Source organism: Scyliorhinus torazame, chromosome 9 (genome assembly GCF_047496885.1).
Source record: "Scyliorhinus torazame isolate Kashiwa2021f chromosome 9, sScyTor2.1, whole genome shotgun sequence".
Classification (NCBI taxonomy): domain Eukaryota; kingdom Metazoa; phylum Chordata; class Chondrichthyes; order Carcharhiniformes; family Scyliorhinidae; genus Scyliorhinus; species Scyliorhinus torazame.
In genome coordinates, this window is record NC_092715.1 from 273,781,628 (window position 1) to 273,794,853 (window position 13,226).

Here is a 13,226-nt window from a genome sequence, read left to right on the forward strand (position 1 = left end):
ATAGCGAGGCATCTGGATGGAAATTGTCCCATTGGACAGACGCAGCATGGGTTCATAAAGGGCAGGTTATGCCTAACTAATTTAGTGGAATTTTTTGAGGACATTAACAGTGCGGTAGATAACGGGGAGCCAATGGATGTGGTATATCTGGATTTCCAGAAAGCCTTTGACAAGGTGCCACACAAAAGGTTGTTGCATAAGATAAAGATGCATGGCATTAAGGGGAAAGTAGGAGCATGGATAGAGGATTGGTTAATTAATAGAAAGCAAAGAGTGGGGATTAATGGGTGTTTCTCTGGTTGGCAATCAGTAGCTAGTGGTGTCCCTCAGGGATCAGTGTTGGGCCCACAACTGTTCAAAATTTACATAGATGATTTGGAGTTGGGGACCAAGGGCAATGTGTCCAAGTTTGCAGACGACGCTAAGATAAGTGGTAAAGCAAAAAGTGCAGAGGATACTGGAAGTCTGCAGAGGGATTTGGACAGGCTAAGTGAATGGGCTAGGGTCTGGCAGATGGAATACAATGTTGACAAATGTGAGGTTATCCATTTGGTAAGAATAACGGCAAAAGGGATTATTATTTAAATGATAAAATATTAAAACATGCTGCTGTGCAGAGAGACCTGGGTGTGCTCATGCATGAGTCGCAGAAAGTTGGTTTTCAGGTGCAACAGGTGATTAAGGCAAATGGAATTTTGTCCTTCATTGCTAGAGGGATGGAGTTTAAGACTAGGGAGGTTATGCTGCAATTGTATAAGGTGTTAGTGAGGCCACACCTGGAGTAGTGTGTTCAGTTTTGGTCTCCTTACTTGAGAAAGGACGTACTGGCACTGGAGGGTGTGCAGAGGAGATTCACTAGGTTAATCCCAGAGCTGAAGGGGTTGGATTACGAGGAGAGGTTGAGTAGACTGGAACTGTACTCGTTGGAATTTAGAAAGATGAGGGGGGATCTTATAGAAACATATAAAATTATGAAGGGAATCGATAGGATAGATGCGGGCAGGTTGTTTCCACTGGCGGGTGAAAGCAGAACTAGGGGGCATAGCCTCAAAATAAGGGGAAGTAGATTTAGGACTGAGTTTAGGAGGAACTTCTTCACCCAAAGGGTTGTGAATCTATGGAATTCCTTGCCCAGTGAAGCAGTTGAGGCTCATTCATTAAATGTTTTTAAGATAAAGATAGATAGTTTTTTGAAGAATAAAGGGATTAAGGGTTATGGTGTTCGGGCCGGAAAGTGGAGCTGAGTCCACAAAAGATCAGCCATGACCTCATTGAATGGCGGAGCAGGCTCGAGGGGCCAGATGGCCTACTCCTGCTCCTAGTTCTTATGTTCTTATAACCAGCCATTTATGGGGCAGCACGGTAGCACTGTGGTTGGCGCAGTTGTTTCACAGCATCAGGGTCCCAGGTTCCATTCCCGGCTTGGGTCACTGTCTGTGCGGAGTCTGCACATTCTCCCCGTGTCTGCGTGGGTTTCTTCGGGTGCTCTAATTTCCTCAGTCCAAAGATGTGCAGGTTAGGTGGATTATCATGATAAATTGCCCTTGGTGTCCAAAATGTGGGGTTATTGGGTTACAGGGATAGGGTGGAGGCGTGGGCTTAAGTAGGGTGCACTTTCCAAGAGCAAGTGCAGATTCGATGGACCAAATGGTATCCTTATTCACTGTAAATACTATGATTCTATGATTTGAACAAAACAAGAGTGCAACACAATACAAAACAGTAATGAACCAAAGAATGGGTGTGAAAATGCCAAATTAATGTTAATAAAATACATATCTTGGAGGGCTGAAGGGCCTGTTCCTGTGCTGTAATTTTCTTTGTTCTATATCCACTGTCAACTGTTCAAAATCCTTGAACTTACTTCCTAACAGTGCTTTGTGTGAACCTTCACCACGCAGACTAAAAGTGCTTTGTGTGCACCTTCACCACGCAGACTAAAAGTGCTTTGTGTGCACCTTCACCACGCAGACTAAAAGTGAAATGAAAATCGCTTGTCACAAGTAGGCTTCAAATGAAGTTGCTGTGAAAAGCCCCTAGTCGCCACATTCCGGCACCTGTTTGGGGAGGCTGGAACGGGAACAGTGCTTTGGGTGTACCTTCACTACGCAGGCTGCAGTGGTGTAAGGCAGTTCACCACCACTTTCTCAGGGCAACAAATGCTGGCCCAGCCAATGACGCCCACATCCCATGAATGATTATTTACGAAAGGATTATACAGATACTAAGAGGTGAAAATTATCTGGAAAGGATGGATAGGCCAAGGTTCAGAAAAAAAGGTGGAGAGTTGGCCATTAAAATTAGAGACTTGACAGTATAGAGAAAATGTCTCCACTGTAAGGACCATAAATAAGCTACTGAATAATAAATCACAACAAAAGCAGGAATCCTATTCACCTGAGTGGTTGTGGAACTTGCTCCCACAGGGAGTGGTTGAGGCACGAGCATAGATGCATTGAAGGGAAAGTTAGGTAAGGGGGCACGAGCGAGACAGGAACAGGATGGGAGCGGACTCTCACAATGCTTAAACATAATGGCTTGTTTTTATGCTGCTAATTCTATTAAAATATCAGCAATAACTTTCCACTCATCGTGAAAAGGATTGATGGTTCAAAAAAAACAGCCACCATTAACTCAGGAAAACTATGGATGAACTATCGTTACATCCTGAAAACACATGGCAGAATCAAACTTGTATTTAACTGGTGGTGTACAATGTTATTATTGATATATTTTATGTAAATGTTATCTAATTGTAGTTCTCTCATTGAGAATCAACTGCAATGGTTTCACTTTCTGCTCCTGCAGTTACTTCTGCTGTCCTCGAGGATCTCGCCTTTGACATCCATATTTCTCACCTTTTTGTCTCGTCTCTTGATGGTGTGGTTCAAAAACACCACATCCCCTCTCTCCATCGTCTCCAAATTATCAGAATGCAGGTTGGCTATGCAGTCTATGAAGAGAATGTTCTTCCAATTAAATATTAAGTTGACTTTAGGTTCTACAACAAATTCTCTTCCCTAGCCATGAACTCCATCCATCTTCCTAACAACCATCTCAAGACTGTTTGCAACCTTGGTGCCATATTCAACCCTGAAATGAGCTTATAATCACTTACCCACACCATCACCAAATATCAATTCTCATCTCCATACTCGCTGGTTGTGACGAATGTAGGAATTTGTTACAAATCAGATTTTATATTTGTTGCAGTAATGTTGTTTAACAACCCTGATTTAAGATACGTACAGGCAGTGTGTCTGCTGAAGCTGGATAAAGGGTTCACAAAACAGAGGTAATCATTGCTTTTTAAGGTGAAGGAGAGCGTTCAGTCTGAATTTGTTGAACTCAATGTGAAGTCCGGAAGGCTGTAACATGCCTAATCGGAAGAGGTGCTGCTGTTCCTCCAGTTTGCATTGGGCTTAACTGGAACATTGCAGCAGGCCAAGGACGGACATAGGTGGACAAGAGCAGGAGGGTGAATTGGAATGGCGACAAGGTCTGCATTTGGTCTCCAATGTAGAGCACAACACATTGGGAGCAGCAAATGCAATAGACCAGACTGAAGGAGGTGCACATGAAGCACTGCCTCACTTGAAAAGAGCATTTACGGCCTGCGCTGGCAAGCAGGGAGGTGGTAAAGGGGCAGGTGTTACAATTTTGGTGATTGCATGGGAAGGTGCCGTGGGAAGAGGGAGGTGTTTGGGGTGGAGGAGTGCAGGGTATCTCGGAAAGAATGGTCCCTGTGAAATGCTGACAGAGGTAGTGAGGAGATGCGCTTGGTGGCGGAATCATGCTGGAGTGGGTGGAACTAGCAGAGGATGATCCTTTGAATGTGGAGGCTGGCATGTGGACAAGGGGAACCCCATCCTGGTTCTGGGAGGGGCGAGGGCAGAGGTGCAGGAGATGGGTCGGTCACAGTTGAGAGCCTCGTCAGGGAGGTAAATCTGCAGTAATTTGATTTTCTCAATAGCTACATTTTCTTTTATTCCTTTCAGTAAATCCCTTCTGGTTGCTTTTTGCAGGAATTTAGAAATTTTATTACCTCTTCATATTCAATCACGTTTATTCACCCTACATGTTCAGCATCCTTAATTCAAGTTTGCACAACTTAAGCCCTTTAATATAAAATCAGTTTTATCAATTTACATAAATTGCAGATCATGTCTGTGTTACTAGAGCAATGGTAAGATGTCAGTGTAATATTTACATCATTAGATTGGGGTATTGTTCAAAAATTATCTACCAATTTGATGTTTGAAAGAATACTCCATTTTGTTGGATTAAGAAAATCCAACATTCACAAGGCTCAAGCCATCGCCTATGAATGGAGACAAAGCCTTCTGTACAGGTGGCTTTACGAAGCTGAGACAGCCCATCTATAGTAAATAATGCAATTAATTTATACACTTAGTATGCTTTATTTATTAATTTCAAATACAAAATATTAGTCACACAAACTATTGAAATAGGAACCAATAACAGTGACAAATTGATTGGGATTCGCCCCCAAAGAATTTAAAGATTCTCAATGTGAAAGTTGGCATCACCAAGGACACATTTTTAACTTTTACATTAAATGTCAGTGTTCAGCATGTCCAGGAAAGCAATAGAGCGTTTACAACAGGAAATAAGTGGTCTACATTCTGCTGCAAGAAAATGCCTGAACCCCAAACTACCAAATATCCCAGCCTTGTGACATTTCAAAGACTACCGACTAATACTAAAATGGTAGTCTACCCGTACACACTTATTTGAACTGGATGGGAAGCAACGGCAAAATTTAATCTTGGATACACCCATTCCATTGTTCTTGGCCAATCAGAACCAGAGTAAGAGATAAAAATGATATTGTGCCATCCAATGTACAAGTTTACAGCTGCAAACAAAAAAACAATTCAGGCGATTCTTGCATAAACTAAATGTACAACAATGAGTGCATGAAAGAAGTTCAAATTTTGTTTTGATCAAGATAAGCACCAGTTGCTGGCAAACAGAATTATGTATTATTTCTGGTATCTAGCCATCCACAAATGCTCAGGGTCAGGCAATGGATAGTCTGATGCAGAGTAAAACTACTGTTGCACTACCTCCAGGTCACCTAGATAAGCCCATTCAAACTAGAGTGCCATTCAAACTGTCCAAATATTTCCTTTTCATGCCAACAGCCTGGGATGGTTAGGATTCCAGGTCCCAAAGGTAATAGACTAGTGCTTAACCTCAAAGGAGGTAACTGTAGAGTTAGAGGGGTAACTGGTTAGGATTTTACAAAATTCTCATTCTGACTGGATCAAAGGTCACTATTCAAGAAAGAGGGAGAGAAAAAAAAAAAAAAAAAAAAAAAATCAGGGAAGTACAGACCAGCTAGCCTGACATCAACCTCAAGAAAATGTTGGAATCTATGAAGGAAGCCTTCGGAATCCAGACGGTCAATATGGCTTTATGAAACAGAAGGACATAGAGGCTGCAAAGAGTAGACAGATGAAGTCATGGGCAAAAGACAGCAGATGGAGTTTTAATGTGGTGAATGAGAGGTTACTCACTTTGGAAATAATTTTAGAACAGGTGTGATTTAAGAAAATAAGTTCTGGAGCCTTTGTCCTCATACAAAGACAAGAAGTTTTCTTACTGAACCTGCAAGCTATTAAGAGTGCAAATAGCCTCATTACCATTGTTACAAACAGCTTCTTTGGTGAGGCCGTATCTGAAGTATCATCCACAGCTTTAGTCTCCATATCTAAAGCAGAAGGAGTACAGCAAAGCTTCACTAGACTGGTACTTGGGATGGCAAGGTCGGCCTATGACGCGAGCCTATACTCTCTGGAGTTATGAGAATTGATTTCTTTGAACACACTAGATTGTGACGGGGCTTCACAGGGTAGACATAGGTGGGAATGCAGAACACAGGAGCAGCATCTCAGACCATGGGTATCAATCATTTACAACCACAATGAACAGAAATTTCTTGTCAGAGGGTGGTGAATCTTTGGAATAGCCAATTCAAGGGTTGGGGTAATCCAGGGAAATGGAAGCAGGCAGAAAAATGATGAGTCAGATGATCAGCCATGACCATTTGCAATATCAGAGCAAGGCCCCAGGATCCATACTGTCTATTCCTGCCCCTAATTGTGGTTTTCTTGCAACATTCGGACCACTAGAATGTTATTAACTTTCCCACGTCAGTAGAGAATCTTTCCCAATCAGTAGGACTTTCAGGCTCACCTGAAAAGTAAAAAAAAAAGAAATAATTAAAATGAATATGGATAGAGAAAAAGCAGTTTGAGCAAGAATCAAGCATCACCACCATAAGCAGTGAAGTTATAAAACATGCTTACAGATCAGTAATTAGCTGGACCAATTTGAAGTAATGAGTTAGAACTTGATGAAAGTACTGAATTGCATACACTATTTGCATCGGTGTCATAAATAGTTCACCAAATGGACTATTAGCAGCATACTCAATTTCCTCATGGATCTTGCCTCAATCTGGAGCAACACTGAAGAGAAGTGCTCCACTGTTTATTGAATGGATATTCTGGAGGAAGCAACACAGTGGACTATCAGATTTATGTAGGACATATCTTGCATGGGATAAATTGCACATTTGAATTTAAGTATTCATCAGTCCTTTGATCTGGAGACCAAAGCTGTGCACCATTAGTCAGATGTGGTCTCATCAAAGCTCTTCATAATTATAAAGAGACTTCCTGGTTGTATTCTAGCTCTCCAGCAACAAGTGCCATTTGCCTTCCTAATAGCTTTCTGCATCTACAGGCTAACCTTTTATTGTCCTTGTACAAATACAACCAAATCTCTGAACTAAAAAATCACCACAGAAATCGAGTGAACTGAATCCAAGTAATTTCTGTGCAGCTCCCAATTTGCCGTTTATCATTCCTTCCAATACGATGCAACTTTGAGTCTTGGGAAACATGGGTCAACAATGTTGCTTGGCTCAAAATGTTATCTTCAGACAATGTAATCCAAAACAGTAAATTGTCATTCTTTTCAGTTGACCGGAGTATGATAGACAGATTATATGTGCCCACTGTCAAACCCACAAGTACATGGTTCAGATCCATTTCTGGTGGCATCATAATCATTTGCAATGTGGCAGCACAAGTCACTGACTGGATTGTTAATCATAATTTCAAACTATATTGCTTCCTCAGCCATGTGAATAAAGGACAAAGTGGAAAGAACAAGAAAGTCACCGGAAATCGACTTGATGGAATTAGGCAAGCAATTACTTTTCAAATTGAAAATACCCAAAGGTGCTCCGCATAGGAAAGAGTTTGTATCAAAGTGAGGGTGTGGGAGAGGGAGGAAGAGGAGTCGGGCAGATTACCCAAAGTAGCTTTTGAAAGTAGAGATGGGATAAAATGGAAAGAGTTAAGAAAACATTATAGTGTGGAACTCAGATGATTGAAGACTGCAAATAATGGTGGAAGGAGGAAAACAAGAGTCAGAAGAGTGCAAAAGGAAACTGGACAGCCAATGCAGTGGATGGATTTAGAATTTCAAAAATTCAACCTCTGGAAACCAATGGAGGCAAAAAAAGGTTGATAGATATACAGATATGAATTGGTTGCCATAAAAGCGCGAGTACCCGGGGAGGTTAATCAGTAGAATGTCGAAGGCATGGAGGCTTTCAAAGGCAGAGGATTAAAAAATGAACAAAAATGTAAATAAACTATTGTGATGAACTGATACAAGGTTGAGTCACCTTCACACATCTGGGCCTTTTGCTGTTAACTTCCATTAACTTGTAGAGTTAGTACCAATGTTCACACCAAGAATATTGGGAGAGTTATCTGTGGTGGGACATTGTGGAAATGTAACAATGTAAAAACATTTAGCAATAAAAAGTTGCTATTTGGATTGGAGAGTCATAGAACATAGAACGATACAGCGCAGTACAGGCCCTTCGGCCCACGATGTTGCACCGAAACAAAAGCCATCTAACCTACACTATGCCATTATCATCCATATGTTTATCCAATAAACTTTTAAATGCCCTCAATGTTGGCGAGTTCACTACTGTAGCAGGTAGGGCATTCCACGGCCTCACTACTCTTTGCGTAAAGAACCTACCTCTGACCTATATCTATTACCCCTCAGTTTAAAGCTATGTCTTGGAGTGACTCATGAATCATCAGGAACGGACACATTCCAAACCCATGACCTCCACTATCTAGAAAGACAAGGATAGATACATGGAAACACCATAGAACGTAGAACAGTGCAGTACAGGCCCTTCGACCTTCGATGGTTTCACAGGTTTGCGCAACAATCTAAAGCTCATCTACACTATTCCCTTATCATTCATATGTTTATCCAGTGACCATTTAAATGCCCTTAATGTTGGAGAGTCCACTACTTTTGCAGGCAAGGCATTCCACCCCCTTGCTACTCTAAAACTCCTGTCAATTTAAAGCTATATCCCCTCGTGCTAGCCATCACCATCCAAGGAAAGGCTCTCACTGTCCACCCTATCTAATCCTCTGATCGTCTTGTATGCCTCAATTAAGTCACCTCTTAACCTTCTCTCTAACAAAAACAACCTCAAGTCCATCAGCCTTTCCTCATAAGATCTTCCCTCCATACCCAGCAACATCCTGGTAAATCTCCTCTGCACCCGCTCCAAAGCTTCCACGTCCTTCCTATAATGCGGTGACCAGAACTGTACGCAATACTCCAAATGCGGCCGTACCAGAGTTCTGTACAGCTGCAACATGACCTCATGACTCCGGAACTCAATCCCTCTACCAATAAAGGCCAACACTCCATAGGCCTTCTTCACAACCCTATCAACCTGGGTGGCAACTTTCAGGGATCTATGTACATGGACACCTAGATCCCTCTGCTCATCCACACTTTCAAGAACTTTACCATTAGCCAAATAATCCGCATTCCTGTTATTCCTTCCAAAGTGAATCACCTCACACTTCTCTACATTAAACTCCAGACGTGAGGCTCACCGGTCTATAGTTGCCGGGGTTGTCTCTACTCCCCTTCTTGAACAAAGGGACCACATTTGCTATCCTCCAGTCCTCTGGCACTATTCCTGTAGCCAATGATGACATAAAAATCAAAGCCAAAGGCCTAGCAATCTCTTCCCTGGCCTCCCAGAGAATACTAGGATAAATCCCATCAGGTCCCGGGGACTTATCTATTTTCAGCCTGTCCAGAATTGCCAACACCTCTTCCCTACGTACCTCAATGACATCTATTCGAATAGCCTGGGTCTCAGCATTCTCCTCCACAACATTATCTTTTTCCTGAGTGAATACTGACGAAAAATATTCATTTAGTATCTCGCCCATCTCTTCAGACTCCACACACAACTTCCCACCCCTGTGCTTGACTGGCCCTACTCTTACCCTAGTCATTTTTTTATTCCTGACATACCTATAGAAAGCTTTTGGGTTTTCCTTGATCCTACCTGCCAAATACTTCTCATGCCCCCTCCTTGCTCGTCTTAGCTCTCTCTTTAGATCCTTCCTCGCTACCTTGTAACTATCAATTGCCCCAACTGAAACTTCACACCTCATCTTCACATAGGCCTCCTTCTGCCTCTTAACAAGAGATTCCACTTCTTTGGTAAACCACGGTTCCCTCGCTCGACGCCTTCCACCCTGCCTGACCGGTACATACTTATCAAGAACACGCAGAGCTGTTCCTTGAACAAGCTCCACTTATCCAGTGTGCCCAACACTTGCAGCCTACTTCTCCAACCTATCCCCCCCAAGTCATGTCTAATGGCATCATAATTGCCCTTCCCCAGCTATAACTCTTGCCCTGCGGTGTATACTTATCCCTTTCCATCACTAACGTAAACGTCACCGAATTGTGGTCACTGTCCCCAAAGTGCTCTCCTACCTCCAAATCTAACACCTGGCCTGATTCATTACCCAAAACCAAATCCAAAGTGGCCTCGCCTCTTGTTGGCCTGTCAACATAGTGTCAGGAAACCCTCCTGCACACATTGTACAAAAAAACGGCCCATCTAATGTACTCGAACTATATCTTTTCCAGTCAATATTTGGAAAGTTAAAGTCTCCCATAATAACTACCCTGTTACTTTCGCTCTTCTCCAGGATCATCCTCGCCATCCTTTTCTCTACATCCCTAGAACTATTTGGAGGCCTATAGAAAACTCCCAACAGGTTGACCTCTCCTTTCCTGTTTCTAACCTCAGCCCATACTACCTCGGAAGAAGAGTCCCCATCTAGCATTCTCTCCGTCACCGTAATACTGTTCTTGACCAGCAGCGCCACACCTCCCCAACCTTTGCCTCCTTCTCTGAGCTTACTAAAACACCTAAACCCCGGAACCGGAAACATCCATTCCTGTCCCTGCTCTATCCATGTCTCCATGGAAATGGCCACAACATCGAAGTCCAAGGTACCAACCCATGCTGCCAGTTCCCCTACCTTATTTCGTATACTCCTGGCATTGAAGTAGACACTTCAAACCACCTACCTGAACACTGGCCCCCTCCTGCGAAGTCAAATCTGTGCTCCTGACCTCTATACTCTCATTCTCCCATACCCTAAAACTACAATCCAGGTTCCCATGCTCCTGCTGCATTAGTTTAAACCCCCCCCAAAGAGCACTGACAAATCTCCCCCCCAGGATATTTGTGCCCCTCAGGTTCAGATGTAGACCATCCTGTCTGTAGAGGTCCCACCTTCCCCAGAAAGAGCCCCAGTTATCCAGAAATCTGAATCCCTCCCGCCTGCACCATCACTGTAGCCACGTGTTTAATTGCTCTCTCTCCCTATTCCTCATCTCATTATCACGTGGCACGGGCAACAACCCAGAGATAACAACTCTGTTTGTTCTCGTTCTGAGCTTCCATCCTAGCTCCCTGAAAGCCTGCCTGACATCCTTGCCCCCTTTCCTACCTATGTCGTTAGTGCCAATGTGGACCACGACTTGGGGCTGCTTCCCCCTTAAGGACCCGGAAGACACGATCCGAGACATCACGTACCCTTGCACCTGGGAGGCAACATACCAAACGCGAGTCTCTCTCGCTCCCACAAAATCTCCTATCTGTGCCCCTGACTATCGAGTCCCCAATTACTAATGCTCTGCTCCTCTCCCCCCTTCCCTTCTGAGCAACAGGGACAGACTCCGTGCCAGAGGCCCGTACCCCATGGCTTACCCCTGGTAAGACCCCCCCCCCCTCCCCCACAAGTATCCAAAGCGGTATACTTGTTACTCAGGGGAACGACCGCAGGGGATCCCTGCACTGATTGCTTCTTCCTAGTCCCTCTTACAGTTACCCATCTATCTCCAATTCTTGGTGTAACTAATTCCCTGAAGCTGCTATCTATGACCCCCTCTGCCTCCCGAATGATCCGAAGTTCATCCAACTCCAGTTCCCTAACTCGGTCTTGGAGGAGCTGGAGATGGCTGCACTTCCTGCAGGTAAAATCAGCAGGGACACTAACGGCAACCCTCACCTCAAACATCCTGCAGGAGGAACATTGCACTCCCTTCCCTGCCATTCCTCTAACTTTCTACCAAGATCTGGTTAATAAATAAATTTAAAAAAATAAATAAAATATGGTACTTACCTCACACCAATGGGTTTTATTACTAGGTTAGAGGAGGAGGGCGGGCGGGAGACACTACACGTGTAGTGACTCGGGTTTCCTCTCCACCAGAATTTATTGGGGGGGGGGGGGGGGGGGGGGAGGAAGAGAAGAGAACCTTCCCAGAAGTCCGCGGGTCGAACGTCCGGTTCCCGCCTTAAAAAATAAAATAAAAAATAAAACAGAAGAGAACAGAAACGGGACCAGGCAAGTGTTTTAAACTCAAATACTCACCTCCCAGAAGGCCCCTGCACGCCGCTCCCGCCGAAATTCAAAGTGCTGCTCCTGCAAGGCAAGTGATTTTAAACTCAAATACTCACCTACCGGCAACCCCTGCACGCCGCTCTTGCTGAAATTCATTAGAAGAGGGCGGGTGGGAGACACTACACATCTCATAGATGTTTACAGCATGGAAACAGGCCCTTTGACCCAGCTTGCCCATGCCACCTGGTTTCTATCACTAAACACATCCCACTTGCCCACATTTGGCCCATATCCCTCTATACCCGCCCTGCCCATGTAACGGTCTTAACTTTTGTTAAAGGAAAAAAACTGTACACCTCTACCATTGCCTCTGGCAGCTCATTCCAGATGCTCATCAGTCTGTGCGCTTCAGTTTTAGAACAGGGCTGATACAGATGTTGCTTGCAGCTGTAACTAGTTATTAGATAACAAGCTTAAACAGAGGTTAGATAGGGCAGCACGGTGGCAGTGGTTAGCATTGCTACCTCACGGCGCTGAGGTCCCAGGTTCGATCCCAGCTCTGGGTTATTGTCCGTCTGGAGTTTGCACATTCTCCCAGTGTTTGCATGCGTTTCACCTCCATAACCAAAAAGATGCGCAGGGTAGGTGAATTGGGCACGTTAAAGTGTCCCTTAATTGGAAAAAATTAATTGGGTACTCTAAATTTATTTTAAAAAGAGGCTAAATTCAAAGGAGTATTAAAGTCAACATTATAAAGTGCTGCTGTTGCCTGCACTGAAGTACCTTTGGACTGCAGTTGGAGTTTGGTGACAAGGGACCAGGTGATCCTTTCCTCAGAAAGAAGAGCGGCAGCCCTGGTGAGTATTTCGATCGTCTTTAACAGACCCTAAACTAGAGGAAACAGACCGAAACATACATAGAAAATAGAAGCAGGAGGCCATTCAGCCTTTCAAGCCTGTTCGGCCATTCATTAGCATGGCTGATCATGAAGTTCAATACCGATTCCACCTTCCTCCCATATCCCTTGAGCCCCAAGAGCGAAATCTAATTCCTCCTTGAAATTGCATTTGGCCTCAAATACCTTCTGTGGCAGTGACTTCCACAGAATCACCACTCTCTGGGTGAAGAGATTTCTCTTCACATCAGTCCTAAAAAGGTTTATCCCTTATCCTCAAACTGTTCGGACTGAGGTGGGGAGAAATTTCTGCTAACCAGCTTTCTATCCATCTCGAGACACTACCTGTAATCTCATGCACTTTAACTTTACATAGCAATCTGCTATGTGAGACCTTGTCGAATCTAAATAAACCACATCCACCAGGTCTCCCATGTCAACTCTACTAGTTAGAGGAAGTTAAAGTAAAGGGTCTCATTTAAGGGTATATCGTGGCAGGCAGCTTGGACATGTGGAATGTTCCT

At 43.8% G+C, this 13,226-nt stretch overlaps 1 protein-coding gene across 4 annotated transcripts in view; it reads right to left on the minus strand.

Annotated features, from left to right (window-relative positions):
- Positions 1 to 4,401: 4,401 nt before the first annotated feature.
- The window catches only part of haus6 (HAUS augmin-like complex, subunit 6), a 66,921-nt gene continuing 58,096 nt past the window's right edge, over positions 4,402 to 13,226 (minus strand). For all 4 annotated transcript variants that reach the window (XR_011949240.1, XM_072517523.1, XM_072517524.1 and 1 more), the window contains one exon: positions 4,402 to 6,222. Coding sequence is in view for 3 of the 4 variants with exons in the window: in XM_072517523.1 (XP_072373624.1) it covers positions 6,155 to 6,222 (68 nt within the window). In the remaining variant the exon portion in view is untranslated. The remainder of the gene's footprint in view (positions 6,223 to 13,226) is intronic.